We start from the raw sequence: 23,894 nt of genomic DNA, 5'->3' as shown, positions 1-23,894 counted from the left end.
TAAGAGTCTCACAGACTTTCCTATCCAGGCTAGCTTTGAACTGTGATCCTCCTACTTCAGTCTCCTGAGTAGCTAGGATTGCAAGCATGAGCCACCAGCCTTGGGCTATGCTTTATTTTAATAAAGAGTTTGGGAGCTGGTGGGTGTAGATCCGTGGTGTGCCTGGAAAGAGTGGAAGAGAGAGTAAAAGTGGCTTTATAGAGAAGTTTCTAGAGAAGACCACTAGTGACCAGATTTTCCTGTTGTTTTGTTCTGGGGTCATCACCAATTACACCAACGTATACAACTGGACATATAACTCAGAGTTTCAAGGATAAGCTCCATAATAGCAAGTGCCCAAAGAAGCACAGATCATTCCCCAGCCAGGAAGTAAAGACTGATTTCCTGTGGACTTCATTTCTCCTGTTCTGAGAAATCTCCCAAGGACTACCTCCAATTTGTTTTCATTTTCTTTGAGTCTTTTTTTCCATTCCGGAAACTCAAAGGTGACTTCCAGGGCTAAAACTTTATTATATTAGGATTTGTTTAAAGAGGTCTTGGCAGAAATAGGTTTGATGTGGCATTTTAGCTCTTCACGTGAGAATACTTCCTACTCCATGGAAGTTGAAGAGGTGGTGGAAATAACCCTGGCCTTTACAGACTGATAGCAAGCCTGAGAATTAGAAACTGGGCTCCCATCCAGTACCTCTGAGCCAATAATGAACTTAGAGCTATCAGAAAACTGGATCCTGGCCTTGGTAGGGGGTGGGGGTGAGTTGACACACAGAATAGCTTTGTTTCAGAGGGAGTTGTGGTCTTTTCAGGTTATTTGGGGACTTAAGGTGAAGGGTGGAATCCGACCTTCATAATGGAGCTGGGGCTTGTGGTTTCCCAGACTGCCCCTGGAGTGGTAGCAGGCCTGTACCATTAGCCACTTCCACCCTTACCCTGGACTGAGAGTTGCTTTGAGTCTGCACCGTGGGAATGGAAACTTCTAGTGGAAATCATGTGTTTAAATCTCACATTTGCCACTTGTTACCTCTGCGATCTTGGCCAAATCTTTTGGCTTCTTTAAATCCCACTGCCACATCAGTAAAAACATAGCAATAGGTTGTAGAACTGGGAGGGTTAAGCAAGAGTTCAAATATCAAATGCTAATTTCATTAATTGTGAAATCACCTACAAGGGAATTCAGGACTTTCATTTATTTATTCACTTTAAACCATGTCCCTTTGCTGTTTTTTTTTCCTGGACTCTCATGCCTTGCAAAAAAAGGTTGATAGGGGCTGGGAAGGTGGCTCAGTGGTAGAGCGCTTGCCTTGCATGCCTGAGGCCCTGGGTTCGATTCCTCAGCACCACATAAGCAAAAAGAAAAAAGCCGGAAGTGGCGCTGTGGCTCAAGTGGTAGAGCGCTAGCCTTGAGCTGAAAAGCTGAGGGACAGCGCCCAGGCCCAGAGTTCAGGCCCCACAACCGGACCCCCCCCCCAAAAAATAAAAAGGTTGATAGTGCTGACTGCTGATAGCTCACATCTCTACTAGCTACTCAGGAGTCTGAGATCTGAGGATCTTAGTTCAAAGCCAGCCTGGGCAGAAAAGTCTTTGAGATTCCTTTTTTCCCCCCAGTCCTGGGGCTTGAATTCAGGGCCTGGGCACTGTCCCTGAGCTTCTTTTGCTCAAGGCTAGCACTCTACCATTTGAGCTATAGTGGCACTTCCAGAATTTTCTGTTTATGTAGTACTGAGGAATCAAACCCAGGGCATCATGCATACTAGGCAAGCTTTCTACCACTAAGCCACATTCCCAGCTCTCTTTGAGATTCTTTTTTTTTTTTCTTTTTTCTTTGAGATTCTTATCTCGACTTAAATTTAAAAAATCTGGAACTGGAGGTGTAGCTCAAGTGGTAGAGTGCCAGCTTCAAGCCCCAGTACTAGTATGCGTGCACAGACACACACACACACACACACACACACACACACACACACACACACATGATTTAATAGTGGTAGATAGCTGAGGTCCACACATAGCTCGGTCTGGGTTCTTCAATGCTCCAGAGTCATCCAGTTTGCTTCAATTTTTGTCCCTCTGTGCTTTCCTCTTTCACAAAGACCCTACAGTAACTTCTTATCACTTCTGGCTGCATTTATGCACAAGAGGGAACCGCAGGGTTAGGCATCCTACCGTTTAGTCTCTGGTTACCCTGGTGCTCTCTCTTCCTCTCCAATCATAATCCACATTCTTCCTCTGGGAGTGTCCAGACCCAAGAGAGAGAAGGGCTCATTCTATTCGATAGGTCAGATTTCTTTCCTGTTCTTCAGCTTACTCTGACATAACCCTGGATTCTAGAAAAAGAATGTCTGCCTGCATCCTTGTGGTTTTGCATGCCTGTGACCTCCAGGGTCAAGAGCAAGGTAGGCCATAGTCAGTATCTTGGAGGTAGATTATCCATTACCAAGGTGGGGAAGACCCGGGGAAATTAGTGGACAAAACTTAAGTCATCACTTCCTTATTCTATCCCATCAAGGCATTTTGTACATGGCCTTGGAGTCTTGTCCTATTAGCAATCCTATAAGGGAAGAAGAAAACATGGATGAGGGATAAAAAATGGGAAAGGGAGAACTTGTTGAAATGAACCTAGAGAGGGCTTAGGCTAACAGCTGCAATCTGAGGATCGAAGTTTGAAGCCAGCCCAGGCAGGGAAGTTCATTAGATTCCTATCCAATGAACCACCAGAAAGCTGGAAGTAGAGCTGTGGTTCAAAGTGGTAGAGCACTAGCCTCAAACAGAAAAGCTAAGGGAGAGTGTCAAGGCTCTGAGTTCAAGCCCATGACTAACCAAAGAGAGAGAGAGAGAGAGAGAAAATGGCATCGGGGTAGGATGTAGACTTGGGGTGTTTCTCCTGATAGGTCTCTACTCCCTCAGGCTTGGGCCTTCAAAGGAAGAGATTCGGGGAACAGGGAGGTTTTCAAGCACTAGGAAATAAGATGGAATTAGTAAGTTCCTGTGATCTGAGGAGCTAGAAAGGATCTACATAGAATCTAAGACTGAGACCACATAGGTAAGGACTTCCAGGAAAGCTGGAGAAGCAGCCAATGAGACCCTTTAAGCCTTAACGACAATTTGAATTCTCCAACGTTTCATGTGAAGCTGGGTGATGGTAGCTCCTGCCTGTTATCCTAACTACTCAGGAGGCTGAGGTCTGAGCATTGTAGTTCAAAGCCAGTAAGGGTAGGAAAGTCCATGAAACTCTTCAATTTACCAACAAAAAGCCAGAAGTAGATCCGTGGCTCAAGTGGTAGAGTACTAGCCTTGAATAAAAAAACGAAGGGATTGGGCTGGGAAGGTGGCTCAGTGGTAGAGCGCTTGCCTTGCATGCCTGAGGCCCTGGGTTCGATTCCCCAGCACCACATAAGCAAAAAAAAAGAAAAAGAAAAAAAAAACCTAAGGGATAGCACCCAGTCCCAGTACTGGCACACATGCTTCCTCCCCCCCCTCCCCACCGGCCCTCGCCACTTACACAGAGTTCCATTTGAATCCTATTGCCTTGTACCAGCAGTAATTTACCCCTGTTTATTCACCCCATCCACCATGATACTATGAAGCTTCCAACCATGTGAGGCCATCCTTGCTACACTGTTGGAGTCCCACAGTTTAAGTGTTAGGGTGTTGGTTATCAACACCCTTACAAAAGGGCCTCCTCCCTGAGCCTGAAGTAGAGGGAGTGCCCTTCTCTATTCAGTCCTGGGCTGAGAGAAAAGGGCAGAATGACCTGGGTCATGTCTAGGTGACCACATTCCCTCAGCTGTACTTGGCACGTGTTGGAGTTGGTGAGGACTGATTTTGCATGTCCTGGGGGAGGGGACAGCTACATCGGAGGCGAGACTTCTGAGAGGTTCCACTGTCCCCACAACCAGCCCCAGTCAGCAGCCCTTCCTGTCTGGTAAAAATCAAAGTGGAGAAGAGCAAAGCATCTTGAGTTCCCAAGGCACACTCAGGGCTCTTGAGTTCTTCCTGTCGCTCTGCAGGTACAAAAGAACAAAGTGGGCTTGTTGGGGCAATGGCCCTAACGTTTATTCTCAGTTGGGAGTGGGGTGGGGGTGGGGAGAAGGAAGGGGGAGACGCAGATAAGCTTTCCTACGGATTCTTCTTGGAGACTGGATCATTGTTCCTCATGTTCATCAGCCAAGGAGGAGAGTTTCATCCTCTGAAAGACCTGACTCCAGCCCCTTCAAACTGATACCCTCCTACCCTCACCCCCAGGAAACACTCTTCAATGACTGGTCCAAGAACCCTGACTGGAGAAGCTCTTATATTAACTCCAATTGTGCCGTGGGGAAGAGAGGAGTACACAAAGCAGGGGCGTGGGGGTGGGGGAGGGAAGGCTCTGAACCGCACAGCCTGGCCAGGGGGGTGTGTGTGTGTGTGGGGTGAGATGTTTCCCCAGGAGTTCATATTCTCCCTCCTTCCCTTTATTAGTCCCCGCCCCCCACAGGGAATACCAGGCTCTGATTGGGCCAGTCCCACCTCCACATTCAGGGGCATCAAGTCCAATGACAGAACTGCAAGAATATGGACACAAAACACCAAACGAATTGGAGGGTGGACTCCCTAGCAGTGTGCTCCTTTGGCCAGGACTATTTCTGACTCCTTCAGCCTCCAAAGCATGTTTTTACTAAGCAGCAGGAAAGCTGGGTGGGTGGGGTAAGTCCTCTGGGGCAGCTGGGTGCTGGGAAGAACTCCCCCTTTCCCAGGGCTGTGAGGAGCACAAGCACGGGGTGGGGGTGGGGGGACTTATGGGCATCAGGGAGAGGAAAGCCCAAAGGGGGAGACCGGAGAGTGGACGGCAGTTTCAGAAAAGCAAAGTTATAGCTGCCACGGGAGCCTGTGGGAGGCGCAGGCGGTCGAAGGGTCTCCAGGAAAGGGCCGGGGAGCCAGTGTGTCCAATGCCAAGCACGGTGCACTCAGCTGCATCCTCTTTCCATCTCCCCACCCCCGCCCGTCTGTGGCTCCAAGCAGCTGGGGACCAGATTTGTGCTTGATCAGGAAGGAAGATGGTGGCAGAGGCGCTCCGAGGCCATCATTAGCGTTGGCCTGTGCTGGGGCCCTGCCCTCCTTTCCCGGCCCATCCCCACCCACAGTGTGTGCCACGAGGATCCTCAGACGTGAGTCTGCATCCGCCGCTGCAGGGGTCGACTGGGGTCGGAGTTCTGGGATGAAGACTGGGAGTGGTGAGAAGAGGAGGCAGAGGCCTTGCTGGCCTTGTCAAACTGCACGTAGCCGTCCTGCTTGCCGCTGCTGCTCACGCTGCTGTCACACTGCGTGTCCAGGAAGGAGCTGCTGTCGCTGAGGGAGCCCCTCTGGAACTCACGCTCACAGAGCTCGATGGATGAGCTGCCCATGCCCAGTACGAATCTCTGCCCGTAGTCGTAGAGACGGCCCTGGCCACTCAGGGTGCTGTAGATGTTGGTGAAAGACATGCCGGTGGGCACGCGCTGCTTGGCTGCAGGACGCAGGTCTGGCTGGCAGCTGGACAGGGAGATGGTTGGGGTGGAGTGGTGCTCTTTGAATGTGTTCACGCTGTAGTAGCCATTGGTGGGGTCCTGGGTGGGCGAGAGCAAGAGGTGAGAAGCTGGCAGGTGTTCCAGATGCTCCTGACCAGGTTTGTGTGCATGTGTGTGTGTGTTTGTGCCCAGAACATGAGCAATGAATCTGAAAATCTACTTCTGAGAAGGCTGTGGGAGAAGCAAACTGGGGTGGGGTGGGGTAACTCAGCCTTCACGTTTTCAGCCTTGATTGTGCAGGGGTGGAGAGAACAGGTACTCTGGGCATGGCTAGGCACCTGTCCCCTGACAGACTTCTAAGCCCTGCTCTTTTGCTTCCTGTGGTTCTTCATATGGACTAGGATCAGGGCCATTAGAACTGCAGTTCAGACCCAATGGGAGCTTCATCTTTAGAGCCCATTGGCTATACTTACCTTCAGGTTCTGAAATTCCTTCTCCTCTTCTTTGAGGACCTCCAGCTGCTTCAGTACTGAGTCTTGCTGGAATTCACCCCGGTCCATCTATAATCCAAATTATGATGATTCAGTAGATAGAAAGTTGGCTCAACTCCACTTCCTCCATGGAGAAGATGTGGGAAATGAGCTCAAAGATTTCCTATGTATGCTCCCTCCTCACTACCCCTTACTGCTTGGACTGTAGTAGGCAGAAGAATTTGAGATGAGGTTCAGGATCTTATCCGTATTCCTGGAGCCCTCATCCTAAAAGACTGTGAGGGGGAGACAGGAGGGATGGATGAGGTTCAGGGCAGGTCTGGAAGGCCATGCTTTCTTTTTCATTTTTTTTAATTTAATTTGTGAACATACTGTACAGAGGAGTTACAATTACATGGGTAGGATAATGCATACATTTCTTACCAAGCATTGCAGCCTCCTCCTTCGTTTACCCTTCACATCCCTTCCCAGCCCCCCCCTCCCCCCAGGCCATGCTTTCTTTGGCTGAGCTAGAGCACCATCTCCAGGGAGCTCATTTTGCCAACTCCATTTGATTCATTGAGTATTTATTAAAAATTCCTGGCCTAGCACAGGTGCTAAGGGCCAGAAATACAGAGATTAAGATACAGCTCTGTAGATCAGAAAGATGGCACTGGAGATAAATAATCAGAGAGCATTAACTTCTAGGAATAGGCCAGGCTCTTTAGGGTAGGTCACTAAGCTTGACCAGGGCTTCATGAAGAGCTTCAGAAGGAATCACAAGGAGTAGGAACATGTGATGTGTTGGATCTGAAGTGACATTCCCCGTCCCCCCCTCCTCCTGCAAGCTCCATGTGTTGAGGGCTTGGCTGCCAGCCTGTGGCACTACTGAGGAATGGTGAAACTTTAGGAGATACAGACTGCTAGAAGGAAGTTGCATGACTGGGGGTGGGGGTGGGTGGGGTGTCCTTGAAGAGAACACTGGGACCTTAGTCCTACCTCTCTTCCTTTGCTTCCTGTCCTCCATGAGGTAAGCAGCCTTCCCTTCCCTGCCCTGGGGCTTCAGCCATGATGTTCAGCCTCACCACAGGTCCAAAGACAACAAGGCCAAGTAACTATGGATTGAAACCTCCAAAGCCCTGAGCCAAAATGAGTCTCTTTTCAAGTTGATTTTTCTCCAGTACTTTGTGACTAACACAGTGGGTTATATCCATTGTCCACAGCTGTGACTCAGATGCACGGGAAAATTGTCTTCCTTAACAGATGCCAAGGGGAGGACATTGGTGCTCTCTGTGGGTCCCCACCCCACGCGGTCCAGGGCCTTGCCTACTGTGGTCATGGACCAAAATGTTTCTGGAATGGAATCTATTCACTCTCTGACCAGCATGTTGCCTGATATGTAACAGAGCATTTCCAAATGTTGAATGAGTGTGTGCAGAGGCTTAGCTCTAAACCAGTGAGAACAAGAAGGAGGCACAGGATAAAGAACAAGCTGGACTAAGCACACGGTTGATGTATGAAATAATCTGAATAACCGTGATGAGGCTTCACCCCTGACCTGAGATGCCTTCCAGGAGTCACTTCTGCTGAAGGCCTGGTCTAGGCCAGGATCCCATCTACTCTCTAAACAGGCTGTTTCTTCTCTCTGGCAATTTGCTTTTCTTGTCTCCTTTTGGGGCTCCACAAAGTCACCCAAAGTGTTTCCATCCAGTTACGTCTTCACTGATAATATTGTAGTAGTAGTAGTTGTTTTTTCATTTTCCAGCAAATGTTTTGGCTCCTTCTGGACTGGGGCTCTTCTTTCCCACCAAACAAAACTTCTAAGCCTGTGCCCCTTAATGATGGGGACATTCCCAAGCTCAGAGAGGGAAGGATCTAGGGGAGGGGGATGGCAATCTCCCCCAATGGAAGCTGGCCACAAGGGCCTCTAACAAGACCTTTCTGCCAAACCTCCCCTCTGCTCTTATAAAATACTGTGACCACGGCTCTTTCCTGAAGGCATAGTGTCTGAGGTCCCGAGGAGAAGGAGTTCAAGGGCTCATTGGGGATGAAGGGTAAAGGGGCTGCCATAACAGGGAAGCAAGAAGGAGCCCCAAATTAAGGGGGTACCAGTAGAGGGGAAGTGGGACACACTTCTGAGCCTCTGTATGTGCACGCATGCGCACATATATGTCGTGTGTGTGTGTGTGTGTGTGTGTGTGTGTGTGTGTCAGTACTAGGACTTGAACTCAGGTCTGAGTGCTGTCCTTCAGCTTTTTTGCTATCAGTTGAGCCACAGCTCCACTTCCAGCTTTGTGGTGGTTAATTGGATGTAAGTGTCTGACAGACTTTCCTGTCCTGGCTGGCTCTGAACTGCGACCCTCAGGTCTTAGCCTCCTGTAGCTAGGATTACAGATATGAGCCACTGTTGTCCAGCCTGGGACATATTTTCTAAGTGGAATCAACAGGGCCTGAAAATCGATAGGTTAGAGAGAGAGTGGTAGAAAAGTCCATTCAGTAAACGTTGGCACCTCTGTTGGGGAAGAGTAGAACAGCCATTGCTCACCATCTAGTGGGCGGTTTTAGAGCAACACCAGCAGCTAAACATTGACAGTCAGGCCTCCAGATTCTCTGGTTCCACATCTGTGAATTCAACCAGCAGTGGATGGAAAATATTTGGGGGAAATCTGCATCTTCGCTGAACATGTATAGATTATTTTTCCTCCTCATTTTCCCATAACAAATGCAGTGTAACAGTAATTTGCATAGCACTTACATTGTGTGTGTGTGTGTGTGTGTGTGCACATGCAACCGTGCATCCACCAATTCTGGAGTTTGAATTCAAGGCCTCTCGTTCTCACTTGGCTTTTTTGCTTAAGGCTGGCTCTCTGCCACTTAAGCCACACCTGTACTTTTTTTTTGTGCTGGTTAACTGGAGATCAAGAGTCTCTCAGATTTGTCTGCCCGGGCTGGCTTCGAATCACGATTCTCAGATCTCAGCTTCTTGAGTGGCTAGGATTACAGGTATGAGCACCTTTTTCTTAATAAATAATCTAGAGGTGATTTACAGTATTCAGGAAGATGTGCATAGGTTATATGCAAATATGTCATTTTTATGTCAGAGATTTGACATCCTCAGTTTAGGTACCATCAGGGAGTTCTGGAATCACCCCCTCTCTTCTGAAGTCATTGAGGCTCAGAGAAGTCCATGTTTGTATTCCTTGCTCTGCTACCTCTATCCAAACATATCCCAGCCACAGTCTGGCATAGTTGTTTAGGCTTCTACCCAGACAGTGAAGTGGTTTGGTCCGTGAAAGGAGATGAGGTAGATGGTATTGCTGGAAAAGTTCTCAAGGCTGGTGCTCTACCACTGGAGCCACACCTCCACTTCTGGCTTTTTGCTAATTCATTGGAAATAACAGTCTCTATTTGTCTGCCTGGGCTGGCTTCTACTGGAGATTCTCAGATCTCAGCTAGGATTATGGCCTGAACCACTGCTAGAGAACTTTTGAGTTTGACTTTGGTGGGCTATCCAGGTCCCAAGGAAGAACCTACACTTCTTATGGTTGCATGTGTGGGAATGTACTGAATATCCATATCCATCTGTGTGTGTGAGTGTGTATGTGTGTGTGTATGTGTATGTGTAGCAACATATGGCCATTTAAGCATACATTCTTGCCCTACTCAATGGCCAGGCTCTCTCTGAGGCCAGGAACTGCTCCTTAGATATCTTTGGGTCCTGGATTTACCAATCATACCAATCCCACATCACAATCCAGCTGGCACTCAAATCCATGTTCTTTGTCTGTGAGCAAGCTCATATTGACTGACAAATTCCTTCTGAGAGCTATGGAGGACAATGAGAAGCCTCTGGCCCCAGGACCTTCCAGACACAGCATCCCAAGACGGGGTGCAGCCTGACCAGCATTCTTACCATCAACTGCTTGATGGTGGGGTGCTCTTCAGTCTCCCGACCAGAAGTAGGCTCCTTGTGCACAATCTCCACTCGGATATCATTTTTGGCTGACACAACACCTTTGAGATCTGGACATAAAACAGGAAAGCACAGGCAACACATTCAGCCCTCCATCTCTGGCATTATATCCGTAGATATCACAGCTCCCTGCTCACCCCCCCCCATGACACCCCTCAGCCCACCACCCTACAGGATTTACCCTCCCATCAACTCCTGAACCCAACAGCTTTGCCAGCTGCACCCCCATCCATTGAACACCTGTGTGGACTTTGCTGTGGGCTGTGTGGCGTTGAGAAGACTGGCCACATGGCTGCCTGATTCCTTGCTCCTATACCTCAGTGTCTCTCCACCCCGCCCCCTTTGGGCTGGAGAGGCTATCCTATCCATTCTTCCACTTTACTGAACTAGATCCTCTTCTCACTTCCTTCTAGGAAGGGTTCTCAGGCTCTGAGCTCTCCATTCATAGAACCACAAATTTGTAAGAAAGGACCTTAAAGGTCCTATGGCTACCCTCTCTCCTACAGCAGAAGCCAGCCTGCAAGGGTCCAGTTTCCCTGTCCATCCTCCCATGATGGAAGTTTTATTCTTGGGGTAGCCATGGAGGTCTTCAAGACCACCTTGTTAGAAGTCATCATGGGGCCAAGATGGGAGTGGACGGAATGTGAGGAGAACCCTGGGCTTCTTTCTAATCCACGAAGGTAGCTGGGTTGAGGAGGCCGATGTCCCTTGGGGACTCACTTTGTATTTTTCTCGCATAGGAGTCAAGAGCCATATAGTATCAGAAAAGTCAAGTCATCCAACTCCTTACTATTACAGAAGAGAAAACTCCAGGTCTGGAGTAGGTGTGGCTTGCCCAGTGTCACGTGGTATAGGGAGGCGGGACTAGAGGACTTTGCCTTCCTTAATGTATCTATTTTGCCTCCTGTCCATCACATGTAACTCAAGAGCTGAGCCCAGCATGCACACAATTCTTTAAGGGCTTACAAACACTAGAATGACTAAAAGACCTCTACGACTGTTCAGAATAATTCTTTGCATAGGTTTTTGCCCCTGTGTGGGTGACCTGCATTGTAAACTATTGGCCCTCGCAGAACAATGATGACCCACCAAACCACCTCCCTTCCCCTTGGGTCTCACTGTGGTCCCAACCTCAAGTGCTGGCTGTGTGCCCTACTGGATGAGGGTCACTCTAGTTCAGTTCAGCCTCAGCCCAGTTCCCACTTGTGCCGGACACCCACGGTGCCGCACTTAACACACCCATCCCTGCCCCAGGAGCTCACAGCACTGTTAGGGCCCCTGTTCATGGCACTGCTGCTTACTTGCTCGCCGGGGCAGTCTAAGCCTGGCCTTTTTCTCTGTCCCCCTCCCTGAGATCCCGGGTCTCCCTCCCGTACTTCTCTGGGAACGGGCACAGCAGAAGGCCACAATGGTTGCCATGAGGACCAGGAAGGCCACACCAGCTCCTACGGCCACACCGATGATGACGGCCATCGGCACAGATTCTGGGAGAGAAACAGACATGGGTGATGAGGGATGGGGGATGTCTTTGGTTCCCCCCAGGATCTCACTCAGTAACCAAGCCGGGACCAGACCAGTGCCACATGGGCCCCTCTTGGGAAATGCTTGGGTGGGGCCTGGGCAGTCGGAGGCGGAGTCCAGCAGAGAGTCAGGTCTGGCTGGGGCTATGCAGACCAGGGTGGAGCCACAGGGTAGAGGGGGAGGGCAGGGAGGAATAGGGAAGGGGCAGAGGCTGGAGCAGACACAGAGGACAGACAGGTCAGGGGAGAGGAACACAGGAGATGAGAGTGAGATTGGCGTCATTTAGCCTTTTGGCACTCAGTAGGGAAGCTATCATGGGTGGCTGGTGTTACGGGTCCTGGCTTTTCTTGGGGGAAAAATGAGTATGGTTCTGTCCTTGTTTGCCCAGTTTGTCCCTTCATTTCCTTTTTCTTGGTGCAAACAGGATGATAGAATCAATCAGCCCTTAGGAATCTAAGAAAACCTCCCTCTTAGGACTTGACAAGTGTCAGAATTGTAGCCTCCAGGTGTCTTAGTCTCAGATCCACAGATTGCCTACAACCCTTGACACCTTGATTCCATTCTTCCTTCTAGACCAGTCACCTGAGCAACTGCACCTGTCTAGCTTGAGAGGCCCAGAACTCCGGCTAGGGCAGTCCTCAGTCCCTGCCCAGTCTCTCCAGCGTCTCTGCCCATGATGAGGAGGGCTGGGGCTGGGGGTGAGGATGGAGGGGTTGCTCAGCCAGCAGCGCTGGTCCTTCTATGGCTGCATAGGTAGTTTTCGGTCCTGAGGAGTCCATCAGCAATAGAACTAGAGAATAATGGACATGGTGACCCTAGGACCTACTGGATCCAAGCTTCCCATTTTACAGAGAGAGTGAGGGCCAGAGAAGCCAAATGACTTGATATGCAGTTGCTAAAATCTCCTCTCATCACTACACCTCACCCCACCCCATCTGTGGCCACTGCATTATGAATTACTCTCCCACTCTCCCCTGAACTCACTCTAGCTCTCTTATCTGTACATGGGGGTAATGCCAGTGCAGAGGGCAGAGAGTTGTTATGGGGTTAAGATGTAGGAATGTGGGTGGAAGTTTCCAAGGAGAGCCTGGCTCTGTTCAAGTGTTTGTGGGAAGAGATTGAAATCTCAGAGGTGAGGAAATTCTTTCAAAGACTGAGTTCCCTCCCACTCACCTTCACGGGTAGGAAAGGTAGGTATTTGTTCTGGAGCTGGGGTTAACCTATCCTTCCCCTCCTCTCCATCCCCTTCCCTTATCCTCTCCCTTGTTTCTCCCTTCCTCCTTCTTTCCCTCCCTCCCTCCTTTCTTTCTTTCTTCCCTCCCATCCAAGATTCTTCCCTCCTTCCCTTCTTTCCTCTCTTCTTCTCTCCCTCACTCCCTTTCTTCACTCCCTTTCTTCCCTCCCTCCCATCCTTCCTCCCTCCCTCCCATCTTTCCTTCCTTCCTTCCTTCCTTCCTCACTCCCTCCCTCCCTCTCTCCCTGCCTCCCTCCCTCTCTTCCCTTCCTCCCTCCCTCCTTTCCTCCTTCCCTCCCTTCTTTCATTCCCTTCTTTCGTTTCAGGGCATGAAACCCAAGGCCTCATGAATGAATGTCAAGCAAACACTCTACCATCACCATACCCATGTTGTTTTCTAGAAAGGCTTCTTGAAAGAAACCCTGAAACCCTGAGCATGCAAATGCTTCTGGGAGGAGGCAGTGGGGCAGAGGTAGGGACACCTACCACACAGAGCTGGCACCTAGCTCACAGCAGCGTGGGGTTACAGGGCTCCATTTCTTCCACACGCTAGGACTTGCATACTAACTCACTTGTTACCTACCTATTGGTGGTGGAGACCACCGCAGAGGGGACAGGAGGAGGTGACCAGGAGGGGGTAGACATGGCAAATGAGCACTGAAGGATGGAGATGGGAGATGTTTGGGTTGGTCTCGGTAGTCATGGCTGAACTGGCTTTGAAAAAGAGATGTTCCTGCTTTTGTTCCATTAGGAAAGGATAACGGAGGTGGTTCTGTGGGGCGAACTTCTTTACTATGAGTTGCATCTAGTTTCTCCTTAGATTCCTAGCGAGTTTCCCAGGAAATAACTAGGGGCTTATTTCAATTGCCAAGACATGATGGTTCCTCAAAGGGACATGTCATCTGTACCCCTGAACTGGGCAGCAGCAGCTGCTGTCTGGGAGTCTGCATTTCTCTGAGGAGCCATCTTGGCTGGAGGGTAGTCCACCACGTGGTGGGCAGTGGTGTGGGAGGAAGTGAGGTATCACTGCCGGCAACAAAGGATGCTGTGAGGTGTGTGACCGGAAGGAGTCACCACCCCTCCCCTGAGGAACCCAGAGGAGGCTGGGTTCAGTGGGCTGCCTGCACTAATCTGGGAAGGAGGGAAGAGGACTCATTGAAGAGTATGACATGGACCAGGGCTAGCAGGAGAAAGAGAATTAGGACAGAAGTGCCCCCAAGTTCTTAGTGTAGCCTTCATCACCCTGAGGAGTCTGATTTGCTGTCCTGCTTCTCTCTTCCGGTTTTCTGCTTGGGGATTGGGGGCGGGACAACCGATTGTCCAGGGTAACTGACAGAGTAACCCAAGCCCAGGGTCAGCACCGATGACCACACTGTTGGTGTGGGTGCCTGGGATTGGGGTGAGGGAATACCCAATAGACTCAGGCTGGAGGTGAGATGATGCTTCACAGGGGACACGGGGGGGGGGGGGGGGAGGGAGGAGGTCGTGAGCCAGCAAGCACGGGTGGAGCAGGCCTCAGCAGGGGTCAGGGAGCTGGCATGCTGGGGAGCCATGGTGGAGCTGGGGATGGAGCACAGAAGAATGCAGGGGGACACCAGGGTGGGCTCAGGAGCTTGGGCTTCTGAAGATACTCAACAAGGACATGGAGGAGTAAGAGCAGGGTCCTGGGCAGGAAACAGGTGTGTGTGTGTGTGTGTGTGTGTGTGTGTGTGTGTGTGTGTGTGTGTGTGTGTGTGTGTGGTTCCCAGGACCCACAGCTTTGACTGCACTAAGTCCTCAGTGAGGGGGAGGAACGAGTCATTAGCAACCTCCCTGCCCCGTCGTGGGTCCCCGCCCCCACTAGCCAAGACTCCCTCCCACCTTCCCCGGGGCAGATCTCTTTGTCTCCTTCCATACCTGCTTCCAGCCCGGCTCCCGACTTCATTTCCGAACCTGTTTGGAAATAAAGCAAGCGTCTACAGCCAGGGCCTGGCTGGCCAGGGTGGGGTGGGACAGGGGGATCGGCCACCTGGAGGGACTGGAATGAGGGGGGCTCCCTCCTCCTTCATGTCTCTGGGACCACCCCTACAGATCCAGGCTCACCCCAACTGACTTGGAGATTCCAGAGGGGGGGGAGAGGAGGGGGAGAGAGAGAAGGGAAGCCCCAGAGGGTTTCAGGGGGTGGGTGAGCACACCAAGGGTAGGGGCACAGGGGTGGGGGGGCACCGAAGGAAGACAAGGAGGGGAGGCAACAGGGGATCCAGGAGGGTTTGGATGAGGTGTGGATGATATTATGCAAGTTATGCACAAAGCGTTATGCAAAGCAGCACCTATTGGGGAAGGGGTGTTAGGAGGCTTGAGAGGTTTGATAATCCCAGGTGTAATCACTGAGCAGGTGGGACCATCTGCCCCAAGTTGGCCCCAAGTGTCTGAAGCAGAGGCCCAAAGCCTGGCTGAGAGCCATCCCTGGACCTCCAGTTAGGTCTGCAGGTGTTTGAGGATCCAATTCTGGAACCTGTCCTCACCCCTTGGAGGGGTCTCCCCTGTGCCTGAGAGCGCTGAGCAGAGACTAGGGTTCTTGTTCTTGTTTTTAATGCTGGTCCTGAGATTTGAACTCAGGGCCTGAATGCTGTCCCTGAGCTTCTTTTGCTCAAGGCTAGTGCTCGACTACTTGATCCACAGGGCCACTTCTGGCTTCTTCTGAGTAGCTTCTTGGAGACAAGAGTCACATGGACTTTCCTGCCCAGGCTGGCTTCAAACTGCAATCCTCAGATTTCAGCCTCCAGATCACAGGATTACAAGCACGAGCCACCAGCACCCAGCTGTTCTGTCTTTTTGAGGTAGGTTTTACCTAGGCTGGTCTTGAACTTGTGAACTCAAGTGGTCTTTCTATCTCAGCCTCTCCAGTAGCTGAGACTATAGGCATGTACTACTATGCCCAGCTTGAGACTGGAGTTCTAAGCTGCTCAGTGCTCTTTCTGCCCAGTGCTGCCCTTTTGGCTGGTATCTCCTTTATAGCTTAGGGTCCACATGTCTCCAAGGGCACTGGGGATGATCTGAGCCCAGCCCCCTATGCCAGGAATCACCAGGACAGCAAAATGCTGCCACTTAGTTTTGACTTAGTTTGCACCATGGGACTTGTGGGTGAATGGACTGGCCTGTCGGCCAGGCCAGGGTATCCCTGTGCTATACCCAGCCATGGCACTGTCTAGGGGCTCTCAGGCCCAGAAAAGGGCAAGGGGGCATGAAGCCACGACCCTCAGAAGCTGTGGTGGCTTGTCCTAGCCAGCTGCCCAGCTCAGTATGAGTCACCCTTCCTGAGACCCTCTGAGCTACCCGCTGAGCAGGTGTGTTCCCTTTTTGCTCCATGGTGGAGGCCAGTACGCCTCACCTAGAGGGAGCCAGACCGAGGCTGCGTGGCGCTAACACCCTTCTTGGACCCGGCCTCACCCTGCGGGTGCCCTCCTTGGCCGGCGGCCCTCACCTTGCTCCTTGAGCCGGATGATCTCGGTGTCGGAGCCGAAGCTGTTCCAGGCTGTGCAGTTGTAGATGGTCTGGAAGTCAGCCCGCACGATGTTGCTGATGGTCAGGGTGGAGATGACTCCCTCCTCGGTGCTCACTGTTTCCACCGTGTAGCGCCCTGAGGTCCCAGACTCCAGCACGTTCTCCTTCCAGGACCAGGCCTGCCAGCAGGGGGTGGGCAGGGTGAGGGGGGGACCCTCACCAAGGCCACCTGCACCAGCAGCGCTGGGTCCCGGACACCCGCAAGGCCAGGCTCACATTCAAGTTCACTGCCACTGCAACCAGCAGGTGCACAGGGGCACCTGCACACACACACATTCACACACACACACACACACACACAGAGCACACATGGCATCAAATACAACAACACATGCACTGAACGTGTGAAAACAACCCACATAAATACACATGTATGCATGTCATGGCACGTGCCATACATACTACAAACATGACCCACACATGCACATACATAACCACTATACACACCAAGTATATGCAGAACACACACATGACAAAATAAGCACACGTCTTACATGTACATATAATCCACACAGATATACATGGTACATGTAAACATGAACCATACCACATAACACACATGACTATCACAACACCCAAACATGTGTACATGAGAGAACACATACATGAATACTGCAAATACAAATAAACACACATGACTCAACTCATACATGTACATACCACACGCTTCCTCACATGTAAGCACACATGACGACATGCATGTATATCACACACATGTGTTCCCTGGCACAAGCATACCATGTCACAAAATGCATACCACAGGATACATATCTGCAGTACACTGTAGATGGATAAAACACATATCATACTATATATACACACACTACAGACCTGCATATGAACACAAATGCATTCAACATGTCCCCACAGAGCGGCACACACACACACTCACACACTCTGTGAAGTATGGTGTATATCACACACACACACCCCAATATACATAAAACACAACACACGCAACAGTCATACACACTCTACACACCAACAGTGCACACATGTACACACAGACAGAGGCACACATACCCCACAGACGCACGCACACATACGTGCCCACCCACAACACATGCGTACAACGCCCAAGGCCGTGTCTCAGGGGCACACGCAGGGTGGGGCCACCTAGGAGGGTCACCTCGCAGTGGGGACCCACGCGGGGGTCTGCACAGAGAAAGGAGGGGGCTCTGACAATCACATCCCAGCCCTCCCCTGGCCACCCAGCCCCTTCCCACGTGCTCCCGGGTGACGTCCCCAGCCACGGCCCCGGTTTTTACAAGAGTGTGTTTGTGGAGAGGTGGGTGTACGGCCATCATCATCTATCTTCATTTACAGGGGTGACAGCGACTTTCGCACAGGGTTGTTTTGCAAACGTGTCGTGTCTGCTGCCCTGGGCATACCTTTGCTCCATGCCCATGGGAACGATGCCAGGCCCAGAGGCATAAACAAGAGGGGGACTTGTCATGTGCCCCAGCCTGGCTGTAGGGTGCCCCAGGGGGGTGCTGCAGGTGATCACAGTGTTTCTCATTCCACTAACGATATGTCTAGCATCACCAGATTCTGCTCATTGCTCCCCAGGGACAAAAGGGCTCCCCTTGAGACTCAGTAGCTAGACATGGACATCTACAAAGAGAAAGATGATGTAAGGCTCTTTCAAGGACTCCGTGAGCTGAGGGCCAGTGGCTCAGGCCTGTAATTCTAACTATGTAGGTGGCTGAGATATGGAGATCAAAGTTTGAAGCTAGCCAGGGCAGAAAGTCCAAGCGACTCTTATATCCAGTTAACCCCTAAAACCCCAGAAGTAGACCCGTGGCTCAAGTGGCACAGTACCAGTCTTGAATAGAAAAAAAAAATAAAATAAAAAGCGAAGGAACAGCCTCCAAGCCCTGAGTTCAAGCTTCAAAGAAGAAGAAGAAAAAAAAGCTGAATGGAATATTTTCCAATGGATGTGTGTTATATTTGTGTGTGGGTTTTTTTTTTAAAGAAGCAAAGAGCAAACTGAGTGGAGAGGCGTAGGTATTAGTTACACGTGTGAACTCTTACAATGTTTCTGTGGATCTTTCAGAGGGTGAATGAACCGGATGCCTGAGAAAATGCATATAATATTGTGTAAACAGCGGTAATATTCTAAGCACTGAGTTTACCAACAGATTGGTTTCTGTCTGAACAGCTTGGGGTCTTGGGCTCACGTGGCCACGCCCTGCTTTCCCCAAGCTGCTCTCCTGTAGCGCTGGTGCCTGGCAAGTCTTGTTAGCAGGGCTAACTTAAGTAGCATCTTTCCCGCAATAATGCTACCAAATGTTACCTTTTCTTTGTTTTCATGCCTGAGTTTTTGCCAGTTCAGATATTTTAGGATGTAAGGTCCTGTGTGTGTGTGTGTGTGTGTGTGTGTGTGTGTATGTGTGTGTTCCTGGGGCTTGAACTCAGGGCCTGAGTGATATCCGTGAGCTTTTCTGCTCAGGGCTAGCACTCTCATGGACTTTTCTGCCCAGGCTGGCTTTGAACCATGATCCTCAGATCTCAGCCTCCTGAGATCTCAGCCTCCTAGCTACCAGCTAGGATAACAGGTGTGAACCACTACCAGTGCCCAGCTGATCTTCCTTTATAAAAACATGAACACTGGCAGAATGTGATGGTTCACATCTATATTCCCAGCTACTCAAAAGGCAGAGATTGAGAGGATAGAGGTTCAAGAATAAAAAAATTAGTGAAATCCCCCTTCATCTCAACCAATAAGCCAGGTATGGTAGCAATCACAGTGAGTTTGAGCTACTCAGGAGGCTATAAATAGGAGGATCAAGGTCTAGAGACGATGTAAAAAATAACTAAAGCAATAAAAAGGCTGGAGGTGTGGCTCATGTGGTAAAGTGCTTGCCTAGCAAGAGCAAGGCCCTGAATTCAAACCATAGCACCATAAAACAAAGAATGTGAACATGGCTGGGGTATGGTGACTCACACCCACAATCCCAGTTATGCAGGAGGTGGAGAGAAGTGGATGAAAGTCCAAAGCCAGCCAAACTAGAAAGTCAATGAAGATCTTATCTCAGAAAACAAAACAAAACAACAAGCCAAGAGTGGTAGCGTACACCTGTAATCCCAGCAGACGTGGGAGGATCTCACTATGTGCAAAGGTATGTGGCTTTATCTAAAAACAAAGCCCAACGGAAAACAAAAAGGGTTCAAGTGGTAGAGTTCCTGACTTGCATGTTCAGAACTACTAAAAGAAAAAAGAACCCCAAACATTTGAGGGGTCAGAGGAGGTGTGGGTGAATGATCAGGGTGTCTTGGCTGCTCTGGAGAAAGGAAAGCAGAATGGCCTGGATGTCTCAAAGGGAATGTTCAAGCAAAGATGTGCAGAAGAGATCCCAAAAGAGACCTGCGGGAGGTGCAGAAAGGGGTACCAGTCCTAAATTCCACTCGTGTCAGTTTCCTTACCCTGGCCTTGAACCAGGAAAGGAAAGGGATTTTCCCCCCTCCTTCCTCTGCTACCCTCCCTTTCCCTACCGCCCCAGGATGCAGAATTAGGTTAGAACTTCTCATGGCTGCCGTGCTCAGCTGGCTGGCTCCCTGGAGCTTGCCTCTTCCGAGGAAGGAGGCTGTCTTGTTTAGACTTCAGGATGCGTTTGTGAGAGACAGGCAGGGTGTAATTTTCCCCGTGGAGGGAAAGGAGGGTGGGAAGGATGTGCTGACGTCTGGCTGCCTGGCTATGGGCAGAGGTGACCCCTGGCTGGTGGGGTGGGGTCTTGAGAAGCACTTACAATGCGGTCAGGCGGTGGGGTACTCCGGATGAAGCACTTGATTTGGCCTTTCTCGCCATGGAGGGCGTGCTGGGTCTGTGTGCTGGAGATGATGGGAGGCCCTGTGGTGGGGTAGGGGGGTGGGGAGGGAGGGGGGAGAGGAGGGGAGACAACATCACATTACAGATCCAAGAAGGGGCAGGGCCTCAGCTGGACCCCCCTCTTTGAGGGGTTCAGAAGTGTATTCATGAACCCACTCTTTTGGCAAATATTTACCGAAGGCCTCGAATCTACAAGGTAGAGGTCTTGAAGATAAATTAGGCATTCAATCCCAAACCTCTCGAGGGATCATGAGTGAATGCTGTGAAGTCAGAATCCCCAGAAGACATAAATAACTGTAATAAAAGGTGCCAAGCGTGAGTCTACCACGGGAGTCATGTAGATAAAGTGCTAACTGACTTCGAAGGAGAGAGAATAATTCTGTCTGGTGAATGGGGAACGCTCTCAGAAGGAGGCCGTGAGCCTGGTATGGGAGTGGGGGCAGGTGCCAGGGCAAAGGAAGACACAAAAAGAATGTCACCTCCACTTAGACCCAGCTGGGAAGACTTCCAGCCATTTCTCAGTTCTCCAGTAGAGGGCACACTTGCCTAACAAATTGGGAACCCTTCACCAAGCCAGGGAGGGAGGGGGGAGGAAAAACGGTTCTCTTCCTCCACCAAGGGTAGGTGTGCACACAGACATATTCCTAGGACTCAGATCCTATAGTTCATTATCTTGTCACCCTCCACAAACAAACCTAGACTGCCCAGGTGAGACCAAAGCTCCAACATTGTCCACCTGGCTTGTTCCATTGCTCTTCCTGGCTAGTTCTGCCTGTGGTCTGACCTGAGTCTTCCCTGTGCGATGCACACCTAACAGTGCAAGGTAATAACTAATAAAGGTAACAACTAGCAAAAAGTAAAGTTGTTCAACTGACTTCCTGGCTGGAATGGGCGCTAAGAGAGATAGAGACTCTGGTGCTCAGTACCCAGTTCCTGGGTGGTAGCTGGGACTTGGTTGGCAGAACAGGAAGAAAGACAGTTAAGTGCCACAGTTCTTCAGGGGGTGGAGGGTGGTAAATTTATGCTGGGAACAAAGGAAAAATTGCTGCAAACATAATTGCTGTTTATTAGCCACCTTAATTAAAACAGATTTGCATTTCTATGAGTAGGTTTCAGCCAAGGGGAAAAAAGGTATTGGAAAACACTTAGATGTCATTCCCAATTCAAGTTGAGAATGTGAAGGGCTGGCTCAGGGCTGGGGGAAGTGGGGTGGGAGCAGGGCAGGGAGTGGGATTGAGGGGTATCTCTTCCACATAAAGGTACCACCCACAAGTGGCTTTAAGAATGAGCTGAGGGCTAGAAATGTGACTTAGTGGTAGAGTAAGCACTCTAGTATGCATGAAGTCCTAGGTTCAATTCCTCAGTACCACATAAAGTGCTAGCGTGCTAGCCTTGAGCAAAAGAAGCTCAGGGATAGTGCCCAGGCCCTGAGTTCAAGCCCCAGGACTGGGAAAAAAAGAAAAAAGAATGAGCCGAATGCTGGGCACAGGTGGCTCCCGTCTGTAATCCTAGCTACTCAGGAGGCTGAGAACAAGGATAGCCATTTGAAGCCAGCCTGGGCAAGAAAGTCCGTGAGACTTTTATCTCCAAGAGAAACCACCACAAAACTGGAATTGGCACTGTGGCTCAAAGTGGTGGAGGGTTAGCCTTAAGTGAAAAAGCTCAGGGAGAGTGCTCAGGCTCTGAGTTCAAGCCCCATGACTGACCAAAAATAAATAAATAAATAAGGAAAGAAAGAAAGGGCTGATTTCAGCCTCTGTAGCTTAAATCAATCCCTCTGCTCCAAGCAGCCTTTGCCTCCGAGCTCTGAGGATTCCCTGTTTGATTTTGCTACCAAAAAGTGATCATTCTCTATAAAGTCTTGTACTTTCTCTCACTAGGACGGAGGAACTCTATCCATGGGTTTATAGGATTCTAAAATCCATCAGCAAACACATATGCATTTATGAGTTTTTTTAAAAAAGGAAACAAAAGGCCAGGCAAAGGCAAATGGGCTTAGAGAAGTCAATCAACCAGTGAGGTCTTTCATATTCCCCTTATCAGATTCCCTGGTGTGAGCCAGCTCAGTTACCACGGTGCCCATTGGAACCTAAAGAGAATGGGAGGGATTCACTGGACACCCAGGCCTCTGTCCTTGGGCCTGGCCACCCCTCCAGACGTTCTCTCTGGGTGGGCACGGACAGCTCCCTGGATTGCTTCATCGACCCCCTCCCAAGCCTCCCTGCACACCAATCCTTTCAGCTTTTCTCCGCTGGACAATGAGGGGAAGTAACAGGCAAAGGAGATAAAAGATGAGGCTTGGCACAGTGGCTCACAGCTGTAAATCTCAACATCTGGAGGGCTGAAGTTGAAGGCCAGTCCAGACAACAAGCTAGCCAGATCTCTTTTTCAACCAACAAGCTGAGTGTGGTGGTTCACATCTGTAATTCCAGCTATACAGGAGGTGTAGGTGGCAGGATCTTGACTTGATGCTACCCTGGGGAAAAAACTCTATCCAACAAAACAAAACAAAAACTGAAGTAGAAAAGGGCTTGAGGTGTGGTTCAGGGGGTAGAGTACCTGCTTTGCAAGTGTGAGGCCCTAAGTTCAAAACCCAGTAATCCTCCAAACAAAGAAAGAGAGAAGGAAAGAAGAGAGGGAGGAAGAGAGGGGGGGAAGGAAAGAAGGAAGGAAGGAAGGAAGGAAGGAAGGAAGGAAGGAAGGAAGGAAGGAAGGAAGGAAGGAGGCTCAGTTTAGTCCTGGGCAGATGCTTCAGCTCAGGCTGTTGAGCTAGGTCCAAGAGAAATGTCTCTTCAAGGCATGCATGCCCTGCGGGGGCAGAGCAGGATGTGTGTGGGGGTTCCCTCTCCTCTAGAAATCTCTCTTGGGAAATGCCTAAAAGGGACAGCAAAATGTCAGCCTTTCCTTATCTACCCCTTTCTTTAGAAAGGAGGATTCTCACTTAATGGCTTCAGGCTTGGGGACCTTGGAGGAGACTCGTGAGTTTAAGGGTCCGGGCCCACAGAAGGGGGTGTACAGCAGGTGTGGAGAGCAGTCGGCCCGGATGGCTACTCCCCAGCACCCTCTCCAGCCGGGCCAGTGGGAAGGCGGCTGATTTCACTGTGGCGTGGCGCGCTGAGCCGAGTGTCAGACACTGGCATCTAGGCAGAAAAAGGCTACAGCCTGTTACCATGGATATAGAGAGGCGCGATTGGATGCTGTTATTTTTAGCCCTGCAGTACCAATTTATTGGTGGCGTCCTGGGGACACACGGGAAAGGGGAAAGGCAGGAGGGCTCTGGAGCCAGGGATCCGCCCCTACAGGTGATCTCGTGAAGACTCTGGTGTCTCCTTCTCCTCCCTCTGGGGCGATGAGGGGGAGGACAGGAAATCAGGGGGACATCTGAGGGGCTACTTGGGGAGGGCTGCAAGCTAGGGCTGAGTTTTCGAGTCCAACAAGGGAGAGGATGAGGCTGGGGCAGTAGCAGCTCGCTGGGTTGAGGTGCAGCTGCTGGTGGGAATTTCCAGAACTCAGCCAGGGCCCTTATCGGGGGTGCTGCTCTGGGATCAGAACCCCTGAAATCCTATTGGCTATGGGCTGAGGTTACTATAGTGGGTTCAGAGAGCTCCCAGAGGCCTGTGGGTATGACAGAAGTGCTTGTGTGTCTGGGGGGGGGCAGCCCTGTAGAGATGGCCAGGGAACATGGCATTGTCTCATGTAAACACCCTGTTTTCTGACTTTCTGGGAAAGCATACGTCACGGATCGTATTGCCAGGGTCTTGTTGGGGTCGACCTGAGCTAGTGGCAGCTTCTCTGTGGCCACCTGCATCATGAGGCCTGGGTGATGCCCCTCTAGCCCATCTCC

The 23,894-nt window shown here is 50.5% G+C and overlaps 1 protein-coding gene across 1 annotated transcript in view; it reads right to left on the bottom strand.

Moving 5' to 3' along the window:
• Positions 1 to 5,094: 5,094 nt before the first annotated feature.
• The window catches only part of Kirrel3 (kin of IRRE like 3 (Drosophila)), a 111,440-nt gene continuing 92,640 nt past the window's right edge, over positions 5,095 to 23,894 (bottom strand). The window contains exons 10-15 of the mRNA XM_013009456.1: positions 19,971 to 20,071; positions 16,142 to 16,340; positions 11,300 to 11,407; positions 9,864 to 9,973; positions 5,954 to 6,040; positions 5,095 to 5,579 (exon numbers count right to left, since the gene is read on the bottom strand). Coding sequence (XP_012864910.1) covers positions 5,136 to 5,579; positions 5,954 to 6,040; positions 9,864 to 9,973; positions 11,300 to 11,407; positions 16,142 to 16,340; positions 19,971 to 20,071 — 1,049 coding nt within the window. The 3' untranslated portion in view covers positions 5,095 to 5,135. The remainder of the gene's footprint in view (positions 5,580 to 5,953; positions 6,041 to 9,863; positions 9,974 to 11,299; positions 11,408 to 16,141; positions 16,341 to 19,970; positions 20,072 to 23,894) is intronic.

This window comes from Dipodomys ordii, unplaced genomic scaffold, assembly GCF_000151885.1.
Source record: "Dipodomys ordii isolate 6190 unplaced genomic scaffold, Dord_2.0 Scaffold10, whole genome shotgun sequence".
NCBI classification, from domain to species: domain Eukaryota; kingdom Metazoa; phylum Chordata; class Mammalia; order Rodentia; family Heteromyidae; genus Dipodomys; species Dipodomys ordii.
This window is presented reverse-complemented; position numbering and strand designations above follow the sequence as displayed.